This window comes from Brassica napus, chromosome C2, assembly GCF_020379485.1.
Source record: "Brassica napus cultivar Da-Ae chromosome C2, Da-Ae, whole genome shotgun sequence".
Taxonomy (NCBI): domain Eukaryota; kingdom Viridiplantae; phylum Streptophyta; class Magnoliopsida; order Brassicales; family Brassicaceae; genus Brassica; species Brassica napus.
This window is the reverse complement of record NC_063445.1, coordinates 10,682,201-10,698,053: the sequence shown is the minus strand read 5'-3', so window position 1 is coordinate 10,698,053 and position 15,853 is coordinate 10,682,201. Positions and strand designations below refer to the sequence as shown.

At 38.3% G+C, this 15,853-nt stretch overlaps 3 protein-coding genes across 3 annotated transcripts; all 3 read right to left on the bottom strand.

Annotated features, from left to right (window-relative positions):
- Positions 1-4,092: 4,092 nt before the first annotated feature.
- Positions 4,093-4,716, bottom strand: LOC125582166. The gene has a single exon (XM_048748721.1). It carries the CDS (start codon positions 4,714-4,716, stop codon positions 4,093-4,095), a length of 624 nt encoding a protein of 207 aa, XP_048604678.1.
- A 1,642-nt stretch (positions 4,717-6,358) lies between these two features.
- Positions 6,359-8,233, bottom strand: LOC125582165. Its single transcript, XM_048748720.1, has 2 exons — positions 6,984-8,233; positions 6,359-6,923 (listed from the first exon to the last, which is right to left on the bottom strand). The coding sequence occupies exons 1-2, from the start codon at positions 8,231-8,233 to the stop codon at positions 6,359-6,361; spliced, it is 1,815 nt and encodes a 604-aa protein (XP_048604677.1).
- Positions 8,234-10,414: 2,181 nt separating this feature from the next.
- On the bottom strand, positions 10,415-12,289 carry LOC125582164. Its single transcript, XM_048748719.1, has one exon. The coding sequence runs from the start codon at positions 12,287-12,289 to the stop codon at positions 10,415-10,417; it is 1,875 nt and encodes a 624-aa protein (XP_048604676.1).
- Positions 12,290-15,853: the final 3,564 nt, after the last annotated feature.

Below are 15,853 nucleotides of genomic sequence, written 5' to 3'. Positions count from 1 at the left end.
GAAATGGTCAACATGAGTTATGGAATGAATGCAAAGTTAATTTTGTATTTGAAACATCTCCATGAATGCAAGTCCATGTTGTAATGAGAAAATAATTCTCAATCTCCACATTGAATACCATACGTTTTGGTCGGAGGCAAACGTACACTACAAGAAAACAACGGTATTCTGACGGACATTCCGACGGAAAATGAAATCCTCGGAATATCCCGAGGAAATTCCGAGGAAACACAAAATTTGGTTTCCTCAGAATTTCCTCGGAATATACCGACGGAATTCCGAGGAAATATCAATCCGTCGGAATATTCCGAGGAACTTCCGAGGAAAAATGTGTTCCTCGGAAAAAACCGATGAATTCCAAGGAAATATTATAGCCGTTGGGGGATTTTACAAAATTCCGAGGAAATTCCGACGAACTAGCCGTTGGCGTCGGAATTTCGTCGGAATTTCCTCGGTCTGTCGGCAGGATTTAAACTATAAATACAAGCAGTCCTCTTCCTCTTCATTCACTCCATATCTTCATCCTCCCTCTTACTCTATTTACACACGAATTTGATTCATAAAAATATGTCTTCTTCAAATTATTTTCGTTCTTGGATCGATCGACCTCATTTGGATCCGAACACGAGATTGCTTACAGAAGAATACCAACGAGGTATAACCGAATTCATGGGGTTAGTTCACCGACAACCGGAAGCAAAAACAGGTATGTTAAGATGTCCTTGCTCTAATTGTAAAATAGAAAGGTTATTAAAGAGTGAGATGTTTGGACTCATCTATATTTGAGTGGGTTTACACGAAGTTACAAAATTTGGCATCATCATGGGAAAACTGATTAAGAACATGGTAGTACTAGCGAACCTAGTGTATACCAAGCCCCAAGAAGATCGATCGATGCGTTTTCTGACATATATCCATCGATCGATCCATTTATACAAAAACTTACAAGATTTTCCGAGGACATTCCGAGGAACGCTTGAGATCGATCGATGGGATAATCTAATCGATCGATCACATTGTTACGCTTTGGTCCATCTTAGTGATCGATCGATGCATTTTCTGACATATATCCATCGATCGATCCGTTTATACAAAAATTTACAAGATTTTCCGAGGACATTCCGAGGAACGCTTGAGATTCTCGATCGATCGATGGGATAATCTAATCGATCGATCACATTGTTACGCTTTGGTCCATCTTAGTGATCGATCGATGCGTTTTCTGACATATATCCATCGATCGATCCGTTTATACAAAAACTTACAAGATTTTCCGAGGACATTCCAAGGAACGCTTGAGATTCTCGATCGATCGATGGGATAATCTAATCGATCGATCACATTGTTACGCTTTGGTCCATCTTAGTGATCGATCGATGCGTTTTTGGATATATATACATCGATCGATCCGTTTTATAAAAAAACGTACGAGATTTTGTTCTCGATCGATCACATTGTTACCCCAAACCCTGTTTCCTCGGAAAAGCCTCGGAATATTTCGAGGAAATTCCGAGGAACACCTGATATACTCTATCGATCGATCCGTTCAAAAAAAAAATTGACGTCTTGAAACCCCAAACACTAGTTCCTCAGAATTTCCTCGGAATATTCCGACGGAATTCCGAGGAAGAAAGGGTTTCCTCGGAATTCCCTCGGAATAATCTGAGGAAATTTCGAGGAAATAGGGTTTTTAAACCGAAAACAACGTTTTGCGGTTTGAATAACACCTATATAACCCTTATTAAGTGTCTTACGTTCATTATGAAGTCAAAAATTTGTTCCTTACCGTATAATTAACACTTTTTCGATTGTATGAACGAAATCCCACAACATAAGAGAAACACTTATACCTTTTAATGAACGGTAAAGGGAATACTTTCAATTAGTTTTGAAATTTGTTATTTCATGGTTTATGCTCATCTATACAAAGAATCCTCAATGGTATGCATTACAATTGTATAACAAATGAAATACGGCAAAAAAAATTGATGTTTTGAAACCCCAAACACTAGTTCCTCGGTATTTCCTCGGAATATTTTCATTTTACCGGGCAAATATTTCGCGAAAATTGAAATTAGAATTCCGACGGATAATATCCGTCGGACCCTAGGTTTTATAACCACGAGCCCCTTCTTCTTCCCCATTTCTCTCTTCTTCCTCTGCGCGACTCCTCTCTTCTCTCCGGCGATTTCCCCCTGAAATCCGACGATATCTCCGGCGATCTCCCCCTTCTCTTACACAAATCATGTAAGGACCCTATCCCACTCTCTTAGGTTCTATTTGTTAGGTTTTTGTGTAGTTTTGATAGATTTTTGTTAGGGTGATTGGTTAGGATTGTGATTTGGTTGTATAATAGGTTTAGAATTGTGATTTGGTTGAATAATTTGTTTTGTTGAATTGATTTAGAATTTTTTTATAATTTTTCTATTTTTTTTTGTATTTATAAAATCGATTTTTGTATATAAAATCGATTTTTGTATTTTACAAAACGATTTTTGTATATAAATTCGATTTTTTGGATTTTACAAAATCTTTTTTGTATATAAATTCGATTTTTTGGATTTTACAAAACATTTTTAATATCTATAAAACTTTTTTTGTGATTAAAAACTATTATTTGGGATTTAAAAATATTTTTAATATATATATATTATTAAAACTATTTTTGGTAATTATTAAACTATTTTTTATTTATTAAAACTATTTTTTGTTTATTAGAACTATTTTTATATATTAATTAAATATTTTTACTATCTATAAATCTTTTTTTGTGATTAAAAACTATTATTTGGGATTTTCTTTAAAAAAAAATTAATTTATATATTTCTGTATTTATTAAATATATTTTTTTTAATTTACAGGTCTCATGATGATCAGACCCGACCTCGACAGCGTCGTGGTCGTGGTGGTACGGGGAGCCAGTCTCGGGATTCCAGCCATTTTCAGGATTCCCCTTCGCCAGCAAATGATGGAGATGATGCAGAGGATGTACCCGAACGAGGTGTTCCCGGATGTGCCAGACCCGTAGTTTTTTTTTTTCCAAAAACTCGCAATGTTTTATTTTTATTTGTGAAACTTTGAATATTAATTAATATGATTTCAATTTTAATTTTAATTTTATATTTTCGAATTTAAATTTCAAAAATTTTATTTTTTTAAAAAAATTAATATTTTTTACATTCTGAGGAAATTAATTATACTTTTTACTCGATTGATCGATGCGTTTTTGGACATATATCCATCGATCGATCTGTTTATAAAAAAACGTTCGGAATATACCGAGGGACATCTTCCTCGGAATATACCGAGGGACACCTTTCCTCGGAATATACCGAGGGACATGTTCCTCGGAATGTACCGAGGGACATGTTCCTCGGAATATTCCGAGGAAGATGTCCCTCGGTATATTCCGAACGTTTTTTTATAAACGGATCGATCGATGGATATATGTCCAAAAACGCATCGATCGATGAACTTCCGAGGAAATATCCCGACGAAGTTCTCCCTCGGTATATTCCGAGGAGATTTCCGACAAACTAGTGATCCTCAGAATTTCCTCGGAAATTTGTTTCCTCGGAATTCCGTCGGAAAATTCCGAGGGATTTCCGAGGAAAGAATAAATTCCGAGGAATTATTTCCGATGACTTGTTTCGTCGGTATGTCGTCGGAATAACGTTATTCCGACGAAATTTCGACGATTTTTTTCCTCAGTATCCTTGCTGTTTTTTTGTAGTGGTAGGGTTTGGTCAGTGGACTATATAATAGTCACTGCTCTTTTCATTCTAAAACACACAGCAATATCTAGAGAAAAGAAACAATTCTCCTACTTGACATAGTTATGTTATTTTATTTTTTATTTTTTGTATTTGAGAGTACATCACATAAGGTTCGATAGATTCTGTTTTTCGGTGATGGTAAACAGAAACAATGATGCAGTTGTATCCTGGGAATCTGAGCACCATGCAACCGTCACACTACGGGGCGTTTAAAGATTTAAGGAAAGAGATTAACCATCTCGACTCTGCAATTCTTTTTTATTCTTTTATTTCGGTATCGTAATTTTGATTTATGTTCTTATTATCTTTACAAATATCAGTTGTTCCCAATGTAGTAAAATAAGGTTCCTGCAAACATAACACGAGAAGAGAAGAAGCATGAGTTTTCGATCGTGATATTGGTCCATTCGGGTTTACTCTGAGCTGGTCTGCAAAAACTGAGCTGAGGTCCCAAAAACTTGACAGCCACAACACAGTCTTCATCCTCTGGAGAAGATGAGGACATTGACACGTTGGTGACGATTTGGGTTTGGCAACATGGCAGAGTCACAAGAGGAGGCAGAGGAATGCTTTTTGGATCTGTATACGATGCATACGGGTTTAGGTCATCTTGGAGACGCAGGATTCCGTCGTCGCCACTCAAAGTAGCTACCCATCCGTTAGATGCGCCGATCGTTACCACTTTATCAAAAATATCATTATAAAGCAACTCCAGATGTACCTTCTTTTCCAGATTAATCATGTCATTATGAACCTCTGAAATGACGAGTTTTCCGAGACAGGCTTCATAAGGTTCACAAAGTTCAGCTGAGACGACGAAACAGGGAGGGGTTTGCTTTTTCCTCGAGGAAGATGAGAATCCGTTAGAGAGAAGTAGAAGAGTTGATCTTCGAGATTTCCCAAGCCAGAGCTTCGAGAGCCGGTTCAGAATTAGAGACATGAATATAAATTACTCAATATGTAAGAAACCCTAAATGAAGCCTTCATTTAATATAAAAGGAATAGCCTTGCCCGTCAAGTTTCTACCTAACACAGTTGTTTCCATAAATTTTACCAATATATTTGTGGAAACTTAATGTTATTTTCCTTTGTTATACTCCCTCCGTCTTTTAATATAAGTCGTTTTAGAAAAAAATTTATGTTCCAAATTATATGACATTTTCGGTTTTTTATGTAAAATTTATAAACACTTAATGTTATATGACCAATGATAATATACCTTCTATTTTATAATTGGTTGATTTGTGGTTAGGTAAATAAATAATGATATTTTTGTTAAAAAAATATAAAAAATTAATGATTTCTTAATCTATGTGCACAATTTTAAAACGATTTATATTAAAAATATGGAAGAAATATATTATTATAAAATAATTAGCATTTGAGTCTTTCTATATATAATTCAAAAAGTAAATACTTCTTTGTAAAAAAGAAAAAACTTAATAGACAAGACAAATTATTACTAATTACAAACACTTTTTTTATTAGAAATTAATAATAAACACTTCCCAATCTATTACAAACAGTATTTACTAATTTATATTTTGCGGTGGAATATATTGTAAAGCAAGACACAATCATCAATATTATTAAAAGAGGAAAATTCCTATTTTACACCCTTAATAATCATGAAAAACTCAATCTTACCTAAATGGCCCCTATTTTTACAAAAAAAAATCATTAATGGAATTACATCTAATATTGGACCAATTTATTCCACATATCAATTAAATTACATTAAAAATTTATCAAAATGACCAGGAAACAATATGTTTAAAACAGTTTTTTACTTATTACATCAAATATAATATGTCTGATTTCTATAATCAACCCACGTATTATATCATCATTACTAAAATCAAACTACATCAGATATTTTCGTATATTAGGTGTCATTTAATGTTTTAATTTTCTAATATGACTGCAATATTATTTATTTCCTACTATCTATCACTAAGGGATATCCAATAGGACCGATACTAACATTTTAATAGGATTTGTGATGGTTTCAAAAATGATTTCTATGTAAATACGTCGTCGTTACTAACATTTTAATAGGTTTTGATTAATATTTTTAAACTCAGAAAATATTTGAAATTATTTAAACAATATATTCTAAACATATGGAAATTCATTCAGCAAAAAAATAATGAAATAATTTCCTAATACTTTACACGAAAAGTTAAAAAAAAATATATATATTTACTATGTCAATTCGTACATAATATTGATATGACAATTTTGAGTGTTCAAAAATATTTTTAAATTTATTAAAAAATTAACTTTAAAATATAAATAAACAAAAATACAAAATTATAATAGGTTAGTAATAACAAAAAAAAATATTTTCGTATCAATAAATTTCTTTAATAAAAATTGCATCAAAGTCTAAGAAATTATAAATTTATTCAATTTTATGTAATATTAAAAATATATGAGTAATTTAATAAAAAAAATTAAAAATATTATCAGCAAATTTTAACTAATTTTTTTTTTATTAAACCCGAACCGAGTTGTATATGGATGGCCGGGTCTACCGGGTTTTTTTTTGAACGACTACTTCATTAATAAGAAGAAAAACATTACACAGATAGCAGAGTAATATCAGAAGCAAGCAGAGCCTCCTTAGCAAGGGCATCAGCAGCTATGTTGTCTGAGCGAGGAATAAAAACAAAGGAGATCACATGGAACTGTAGAGACAATTTGAGAATATCATGAAATATTCCAAACATTTCTTTAAGAAGTTTCCTGTCGTTGATAGCTCTGACTAGAGTCTGAGCGTCCGATTTCACTTTCAAGGTGGAGATGCCCATTTGGCGCGCATGAAGCAAAGCTTCACGAATGGCCAGGCTCTCAGCCATGAGGGGGGAAGGAACAAAAGTTTCCGATCTACTTTCCGACGTAATGGTATCGCCTGCATGGTCTGTGAAGATCCAGCCAAGGCCTGCTCTATTTGATTCTTCTTTCCACGCCGCATCCGTGCAAATGGTAGTTCCACCAGAGTTGTTCCGAGAAGTGATCTCGATAGGGTGGACTACATTCAGTGGAGGAGTAGTTGTAGTCTGCGATTGTACCTGACATTGAGCTTCTTGCCATTCCCGCGCTAGTTTTATTGCTCGTGTCAGTGTTTCCTCCGGAGTGACTGCTCTGTTTTCAAAGATTAGCTGATTTCTTCAAGTCCAGATGGTCCAACAAATCCAAGGAAACAGAGGGCCAGACGCCAATCCTGACGGTGGGAGATTAGTGATCTTCTTTGAGTTTTTGAGGGCCGTTTCAAAGTCTGGTGTAGAGGTGATGAGTTCCGGATGTAGCAGTGGTGCCATCGCCCAAACTCTTGTTGCAAACCGACAATGTAGGAACATATGTGATGCTGTCTCTCGCAGTCCACAGTGAATACACTTAGAGGTGGTTAGAATACTTCTCTTTTCTAAGTTCTCTCCCAGTGGCAACGCTCCCTTAACAATTTTCCATAGGAAAACTCTTAGTTTTGGTGAAAATAATCCCCTCCAGATATCGGCGTTCCAATTGCAAGGTTGTGGTGGTGCAGGCCGCAAGTGGGTTGTCTCCTTCATTGATAGGGCGGTGTAGTAACCGGTTTTCGTGTTGTATGTCCCATATTTTGTTGGAAGCCATACCAGAGCATCAGGCTTGCCTAATTTGCTTGGTTTTATGCTGAGGATCTCCTTGACAGCATGAGGCAAGGTGCGCTCTATTAACGCTTTGTTCCACTCTCCCGACTCCCTACTAATAAGATCTGAGACCCGCCAATGCTTAGTCTCATCCGTTGGCGGTCCCATTGGACGGGTTGGCGTTTCTGAAGAGAGCCACGGTTCCTCCCATAACGAAGTGTCTCTGCAATCCCCGATCGCTTTCCCAGTATTTGCTAGGAGGAGGTCTCTACCGCAGAGGATGCTTCGCCAACCGTGTGATATTGAGGATGAAGCTGAGACACTGAACAATGGTTGATGATTGCAGTATTTCCCAAGTAAGACCCTTGAGAGCAGGCACTCAGGGTTTGTGGCAATTCTCCAGCTTTGTTTTGCTAGTAAAGCCACATTAAACATCTCTATATCGCGGAGACCTAGTCCCCCTTCTCCCTTTGATTTAGCCAGCTCCGAGAAAGCAACCCAACACATTTTCCGCTCATCGGGATTAGCATCCCACCAGAATCTTGTTAGCGCTGATTGGATTCGCTTGATGAGACTGAGAGGGAGTTTGAAACAGGTCATGGCATATGTTGGTTTGACTGATAACACCGACTTGAGCATGACTAGTTTTCCAGCACTAGATAACTTCTTGGAGCTCCAACTCGCGGCTCTTTGTCGAATGCTGTCCACAATTGAAGTAAAGAGGTCTTTCTTTCGCCTCCCGAAGTGTTCAGGCAGGCCTAAATACTTGCCCACGCCTCCTACCTTTGTGATTCCCAAGCTAGCTTGTACTCTGATCTTCACCTCCATGGGAGTCTTCTTCGAGAATGTGATGGAAGATTTCAAGGGGCTTATCGTTTGGCCTGATGCAGTCTCATATTTGATCAGGATGTCCTTTAGCGCGTCCACACTTCACTGCGATGTCTTAACGAAGAACATCGTATCGTCAGCGAATAGAAGGTGATTGACGCGCGGACTGCCCCGAGCCACTCTGATCCCTGCGAGCGTGCCCCGGTTTTGAGCCACAGTACACAAGCCTGATAGCACCTGGCTGCACATGATGAAGATATAAGGAGATAACAGATCTCCTTGCCTAATCCCCCTCTTCGGAATTATATGGCCCTGCGCTTCTCCATTAAACAAGATCGAGTAAGAGACTGAAGTGATACAGCTCATTACTCTGTGACAGAAGCTGTCGTTGAAGCCGAATCTCCGCAAGACCGCTTCTATAAAATTCCACTCTAGGCGATCGTAAGCTTTGCTCATGTCCGTTTTCACCGCCATAGAGCAATGTTTGACCGCTCCCGATCGTTTCAGAAAGTGCAGCGTTTCGTGAGTAATCATGATGTAATCATGATGTTATCCGCTATAGCTCGTCCTGGAACAAAAGCCGACTGGTTTTCTGAGATTATCAAGTCCAAGATGGGTTGTAGCCATTTGGTGATAATCTTAGAAATGATTTTGTAGTAAACGCTGGTCAGGGCGATGGGCCGGTAGTCCGCCACAGTCCTAGGGGCAAGGATCTTTGGGATGAGCCGGATGTGAGTATGGTTGATGTTGCTTGGCAGGACTCCTGTGCTGAAGAACTGTTTGATCTCTCTTGATACTGCAGGTCCCACTGTGTTCCAGTTTGTCCGGAAGAACCCTGCAGAAAACCCGTCTGGGCCCGGGGCCTTATCCGGATGTATGGAGAAAGTCGCGGCTTTGATCTCTTCATCAGAAGGTACAGCGGATACTCCCTCGTTAAGCTCCTCGGTTATGGCTGGCGAGATTGCTTCCTCAACTATTCCGGTGTTGGTAGAGTTGTTAGTCTTGAACAGGTTCTCAAAATAATCTGAGATCACTCTCATGATTTCGTGTTCTTCAAAGACTGCAAGGCCTTGACTATCTTCCATAACTGAGAACTTATTTGTCGCCCATCTTTGTCTGGTTGTTGCATGAAAGAACCCTGAGTTCCTATCCCCTAATGCAAGCCATAAGGTCCGGCTCCTTTGCCTCCAATACTCTTCCTCTTTGCTGTAGGCCTTTCGTAGTCGGGCATTGATCTCAGAGAGGAGGATATCATTAGGGACCGAACTGGTCATTGCTTCCTCAAGTCGAGCTTTTTCCATGTTGATTTGTAGCTGACTGTTAACATGATGAATTCGATTCCACTTGGAGATGGCTCTCCTGCACGCTGCGATCTTGCTTTCGACTGATTCACCATCCTCGAGCCATGCTTTAGATGATCTTCTTTACCTCCTCGTTTTTGCATAGTTTCCGGTCGTATCGAAACAGACCTTTCTTCTTCCTCGTATCCGGCTCTAAGAAGGTGATGACTGGTCTGTGATCCGAGCCTCCAAAGTTGAGATAAGAGCACCATCCAGAGGGGAATATCTCTGCCCAGAGGCTGTTTGACATTGCTCTATCCAGATGGCAATGAACGGTATGAGAATGGCGTACTCCCCGCCATGAGAGGAAATTGCCAGAATGCCTGAGATCATAGAGATCACACTCAGACATGAAAGTTCTGAAGTCGATGAATGTGCCTTCTGCTCTAGTCGGTCCGCCGTCTTTTTCAGAGTTATCAATGATATCGTTAAAATCACCGGTAAGAAGCCAAGGGCCGGTCCTGGATAGAGAGATTTCGGTTAGGCGTTGCAGCACTTCTCTCCGTCGTGCCTGTTCCGGTGCTCCATATGTAAAAGTTTAAAAAAACATCTTGTTCTTGTATTCGATCTCGGTATCAAAGTAGTTATCGCATAACTGAAGAACTCGAAGTTTAATAGATGCATTCCATAACAGAGTTAGACCTCCTCCTCCTGGACTATGGTGAGGAACATGAACTTGTGATGTAAAATTTAGTACAGTCAGTTTATTGGTCACAACATCTGGGGGATTTTTTTGTCTCCATAAGAAATAGAATGTCGGGATCAAAATCTTTCTTCATCTCCCGCAATCTCTGGACTGTTGTGGGATTCCCCAACCGACAACAGTTCCAGCTCAGAACTTTTAAGGAAGAGAGCTGGGTGGATTGTGAAAATCCGCCGTTTTCGGTAACGGGGATGGTCCGCTACCTTTTCCCTTCTTTCTTGTCTTTGACGCTTCTCTAGATGTTCCCGCTATGCTTGCTTCTGGTATCTTTGAAGAAGATGGTTTTGGAATTGGTGGCTTCCTCCTCTGCGTGGTTCGTTTGCTCTCCTTTGCTCCTTCATTATTGTTCTGAGAAGCATAGGACTTGCGCACTCTTGGTGAGTTTTGAATTACTAACTTCCGTTTCTTGGACCCCGCTCCTTTTAGTGCCTGTTGATTGATGTTTGTGGATCTCCTCCCTGGGGGTCTACCCCTTTTTCGCGGTTGTGTCAACTGAGAACGTTCTTCTATAGCCTGGCCCGAAGTTGGGGCAGCTATCTGCTCTGTTGCTTGTGCAGGAGATTCCTCGTTTTGTTCCAGAGCTGCATAGAAAGCATGGTTGCTTGCGTTCTGATTTCCAGTGTTAATAGCTTCAGCCAGAAGCGTAGCCGCTGTTTTGGCCATCAGCTCTTGGGTTTCGCATTCTAGTACCCTTTGTCTTCTCGCAGCGCTCTCCACGGGGTCTGAGACATTGACATATTGAAATGTCACCTCCTGAAGCTCAGTCATGATGTCGTCATGTAGTTGTTGAACTGTTTGGGTCTCAATCTCAGGTTGTTGCACTGGAGTAGTAAATGGAGTATTGATGTGATCTCCGTCATCTTCATTATCCTTTTCTTTCCATACCAATTGAGCACCGTTGGAGTTGTTTCCAAAAGATAGGGAGCGTCTCCTTGAACCATCTCTGAGTTGGGTGGTCTGTCTCTTGTACTCATTGTTGGTGTTTCTGAGTGGAGGGGAAATTTTTCGATCTCTTATGTAGGAGTGAGAATCGCTGGGAGAGTTCCTGATTTCAATTTGTTTGTCTTCCTTTAAAGCGTGTTTTGGGGGGCCAGCTGGCGGTTTCCTCACGTAACTCATAGATGTTGATTTAGCTGACGGTCTTGTTCCAAACGGGCGTCCGTATCTATCTAAGCGCTCGCTGTAGTTCCTCTGATTCCGCAGGTCTCTGTGTCTGTTGAGAACCATTGGGTGGTTGACTTGTGTAGTGGGAGGAGCACTTGGGAGTGGTGGTGGACCAGGAAGAGTAGCCCGACCCTCTCTCTGGCGTTTGTCAGCACAAACTGGGACTTGGTGCGAAGACTCTTGATCACTTTGATTTTGGCACTGATATTCATCATGTAGGAGGCTGTTGCAGAGTTGGCAATGGTTTGCAAGCTTTTCATATTCCAACGAAACTATAGTTTCATCTCCAGAACCAAACTCGACAATGGTTTCCTTAATCAGTGGCTTCAAGCCATCTATTGTAACCCTGATCCTTGCTGCCAATGGGGTTACTTCGAAGCTATCAAGAGAACCTAGTTCCTTCCCAATTTTGTGAAGCATTTCTTTATTCCAATAGTGAAGGGGTAGCCCCTTTAACTCTATCCAGAAAGGTATTTGAGACGGATAGTTTGGAGCAATAATTGGTTCCCATTGTTGTATAATCACCATCCATCTTGCGTAGTGGTACGGCCTGTGCGCCAGAACATAGTCGAGATCCTCCTTGCTCTTGAATCTCACTTTGAAGCAACTCTGACCTAAGTCAGAGCAGGAAACGGCTCCTTTTGCACTCCATCTCCGAGACAAGAACGGGATTAGATGCCAGATCTTTTGTTCACTGGGGTTGGTGAGTCGTCCAATGAGAGTGAGTTCGTTATCTCGAACAGCGTCGGTTGTATCTATGGTCGGAGCTCTGATGCGAAGCGGTGGAGCCTTCTTTGACTGGTTGTTGATAGCTTTCCCTTTCTCTGCGTAAGTGAATCGTCGAGCCATTGGTGTAGATAGTAGTAGAAATCTTCGGCGGTGGAGGGAACAAAAGAGGCAGTAGGGTTATGGTCTGATTCTCCTGAAGTAGTTGCAGAAACCCTATTTTCCGGTGAGTATGTAAGCTTCCTTAGGATAAGGCGATGTCGCTTATTTCCTTGTTGACGCCATATAATGTCGGAGGTGAGACAAGTGAGGTCCTGTAGTTTGGATCCGTCGTCGGTGAGGAGTACTCCGGTGGCACGTCGGGCCCTCCGACTGACTGTCGGGGGCTGAACCCGGGAAAAAACCCTCTAGTGGTTTTCAATTGAAAAAAATGCCCGAAACGGCAAAAAACCGGGTTGGTGGAGTGTGTCAGGCTTGGTCAGAAGAAACAGAGTTGAGCTAAAACGGGTAAACCCGGTTAAGAAGAAACCGTGGGAGGGTCAAAACGTGGATTAGCTTAAATGTCTAGGGAAACGTGTCTAAAAAAATTAAAAATATTATCAGCAAATTTTAACTATTTTTTTTTATTAAACCCGAACCGAGTTGTATATGGATGGCCCGGTTCTACCGGTTCAAAGATCTAAGTCTGGTATGAAAATATTGTTTGGAAATCACACTAATAAAGTAACTTTTAAATTATTTATTTTCTTGAAAAATATAAGTTTATGTAAATTTGATCAAAATGATCAACCAAAAATGTCCGCCCTTTAAAATCTATTACTAATTTATAAACACTGAACAAGTAAGAAACCCTATCGAAGCATCCATTAATATAAGAGGAATAGCATTGCCCGTCAAGTTTTGACCTAAAACAGTTGTTTCCATAAGTTTTACCAATATATTTGTGGAAAAAATCTTGCAAAACCAGATGTTTTTTTTTTTTTTTTTTTATAGTTGTTGCAAAACCAGATGTTTAGTTGTTGGATATTTGATTGCACACCAAAAAACGAAGAAAATAAAATATATGGTCTCACCAAAAAAAAAATTATTTTCTTTACAGTGTCCACAATGATATATTCAACGTTAAGTCGCTATATAAAATGTTTTTTTCCTTTATTATGTATAAATAAAAAATAATTCACATTTTAAGTGTTTCTATGTACTTCCAAATGTAATTACTTATTTTTAAAAACATTTTCTGAAAATAATAGGCAAGGATATACAGACTAGAGTTTAAGATTGATTTATAACTTTTTTTTGTCATCAACATTGATTCATAACTTTTGATCAATAGAAGTTTAATAAACATAATTATCAATCATGAAGTTTACAATTTACCATTAAATAATGTATTGAAAACGTAAAAAATTGTATTTTTTCTAAGCAAGTTTTTAAACAACATGAATCTTTTCAAACAGAAGAAATATGATCAAAAAGTTTAATTTCCCAACATAAATAAATGTATTTTATGGAGAAAAATGATAACATGATTATAACCTTCAAGAGGGAGATCTATATACTCAAGAAAGGGGACATACCTCCCGTAAGCGAGCTGAACCGGAACTGCGGCGCAGGAGAGTTATAGCAGGGGCATTGCGTTTGACTTTCTCCTTGACAAAAGTGTAGCAAAATATTTCTTTTTAAAGAAAAAACTAAAAATATATAACAATCCAAAATATTATAAAATAAATTTGGTATCAGTTTAATAAATAAAAAACATTGTAAAATTTACATACAATATATAATAATTATTTAATTTATATATATATGCAAATAATTGATCAAATCAGATATTTGTATCTAAATTTTTAGTGTTTGTTATTTGCTTCATTTTTACGAATATTACATATTAATATTTGATTTGCTTCGTAGAGATAAATATCTGAATTTTTTTTTTCGAATCAAAACAAATAACGAATTGAATCAAATCTTACGGATATTTTGCCTAGCCTGACAAGATCCTCACGTCGCATCCCATTGTGTTTCCACACTGTTCTTTAAGACATTTTGTTGATCTTTGGACCCCTAACAAGTACCAACACGCTCCTGCTGCCTGGTATTCATTAAAAAATGTGATTGGTAATAAACAAAATTAGCAAACTAATAGATTTTTGCGGATTTGGTATTGCAAACTCAGAAATTCGCACACTAATGTTTAGGTATCGTTAATTTCCCACAGGTTAAAATGTCCTGCCTCTTTGGTTACTGAATATTATATATGACAAAATGCAGTAGTAGTTTGTGGCAATGGGTGGCATTGCAAGCATCAAAATGCCAAAGTTTAGCGTCTATTTGATGTCATCCTGCAAGTCATAGCACATGAGTACATAATCAAACTTTCTGATACAGAACGCATAAGAAAAAAACCATCTAACAATATAGTAGTTGAAGTGGTAGTGCCACTTTTTCCTATCAAATTTCCTTTACTAATTAGGGTCCTATAATTTTAAAAACTTGTATAATACACTACAAGTTTAAATATTGTACATAAATCCTCCCAACATATTTATGTAGGCTCCAGGCCCAATATCCAAGTGAGCCGGATTCAACCTATTTTGATGAAGCACAAGAATGTTGAACCAGTCAGAAATATCAAATCCTCCTTCATCCTTTTACATTTATAATAATATTATTATTGTATTTTTATAAATAATTAAGATTTTTTTTTTTGTTAAACCTGATTACTTAATTTTGAAAACCAACTAAATTAATCACACATCAAAGTTCAAACACATGCAACGTCATTAAACAACCATTAATAACAACATAAGTGTTTTAAAAGAAAACATAAAACAAGAACTAAGCAGAAAAACTTAACACAACCATTAACTTAAGCAGAAATACCACCGCCCACCTCTCCACCTCGGCTCGCATCTTCACCTCGATCATATCTGCACCACTGATCACATCTCCACCTCCTCATGTCGCATCACCACCTCCCACATCCCCACGTCGGCTCGCATCTTCACTTCCGATCCCATCTCCACCTCCTCCGGTCTCATCACCGCCACCACTCACATCGCCACCACCTTTGATCCCCTTTTCACCTCCGGTCCACTCTCCAAGGGACCAAAGCTCCGACTGTACCTTGGTTAGCTCCTCCTTATAACTGTTGTTTTTCTTTTCAACCTCTATGATTTGGTAACAGATTGTGTCCCTCTTTTCATCACATCGACAATCAGCTGCCAACAAAGAGAGGAGTTTTTCATACCCTTTCATCGAGTGCTTCCTACACTCACCAAGTCGCGCCTGCTCGGAACGCAATTAGTCGATCCTCTCGTCCCTCTTGGACAACACCGGCCGGAGGGAAACAAAGAAATTTCAAGAAGAAAGCAGCTCTAAACATCTTTAAGGAAATAATTGATATGATTTATCTTCCCTACTGCTACTATTGCTTTTATGCATGCCTGAAGACTATTATTTTCTGTATTCTTTGTATAATGATTGAGGATCAAACTACTTCTACTATTACTTTTTGTATGTATTAGATAAAACATGTTTTTGAGATGTCATTTTGTTTATTTCATCTAAAAAGTTATCGATCTTATTCATTGCAATTAACATTATTATGTTTTGTTATCATATAGTTTACGAGTAAGTAAAGTGAAGTTGCGAAAAGATTACACAAAAGACAAATTTAACATATGA

What these genes read in the sequence shown, in the direction of transcription:
- LOC125582166 (XM_048748721.1), bottom strand. Translation starts at nt 4,716, where the DNA reads ATGTCTCTAATTCTGAACCGGCTCTCGAAGCTCTGGCTTGGGAAATCT.
- LOC125582165 (XM_048748720.1), bottom strand. Translation starts at nt 8,233, where the DNA reads ATGGAGGTGAAGATCAGAGTACAAGCTAGCTTGGGAATCACAAAGGTA. An exon ending in GGATTGGCGTCTGGCCCTCT is followed by an intron (nt 6,924 to 6,983) that starts GTTTCCTTGGAT and finishes CTTTGAAAACAG; the next exon opens with AGCAGTCACTCCGGAGGAAA.
- LOC125582164 (XM_048748719.1), bottom strand. Translation starts at nt 12,289, where the DNA reads ATGGCTCGACGATTCACTTACGCAGAGAAAGGGAAAGCTATCAACAAC.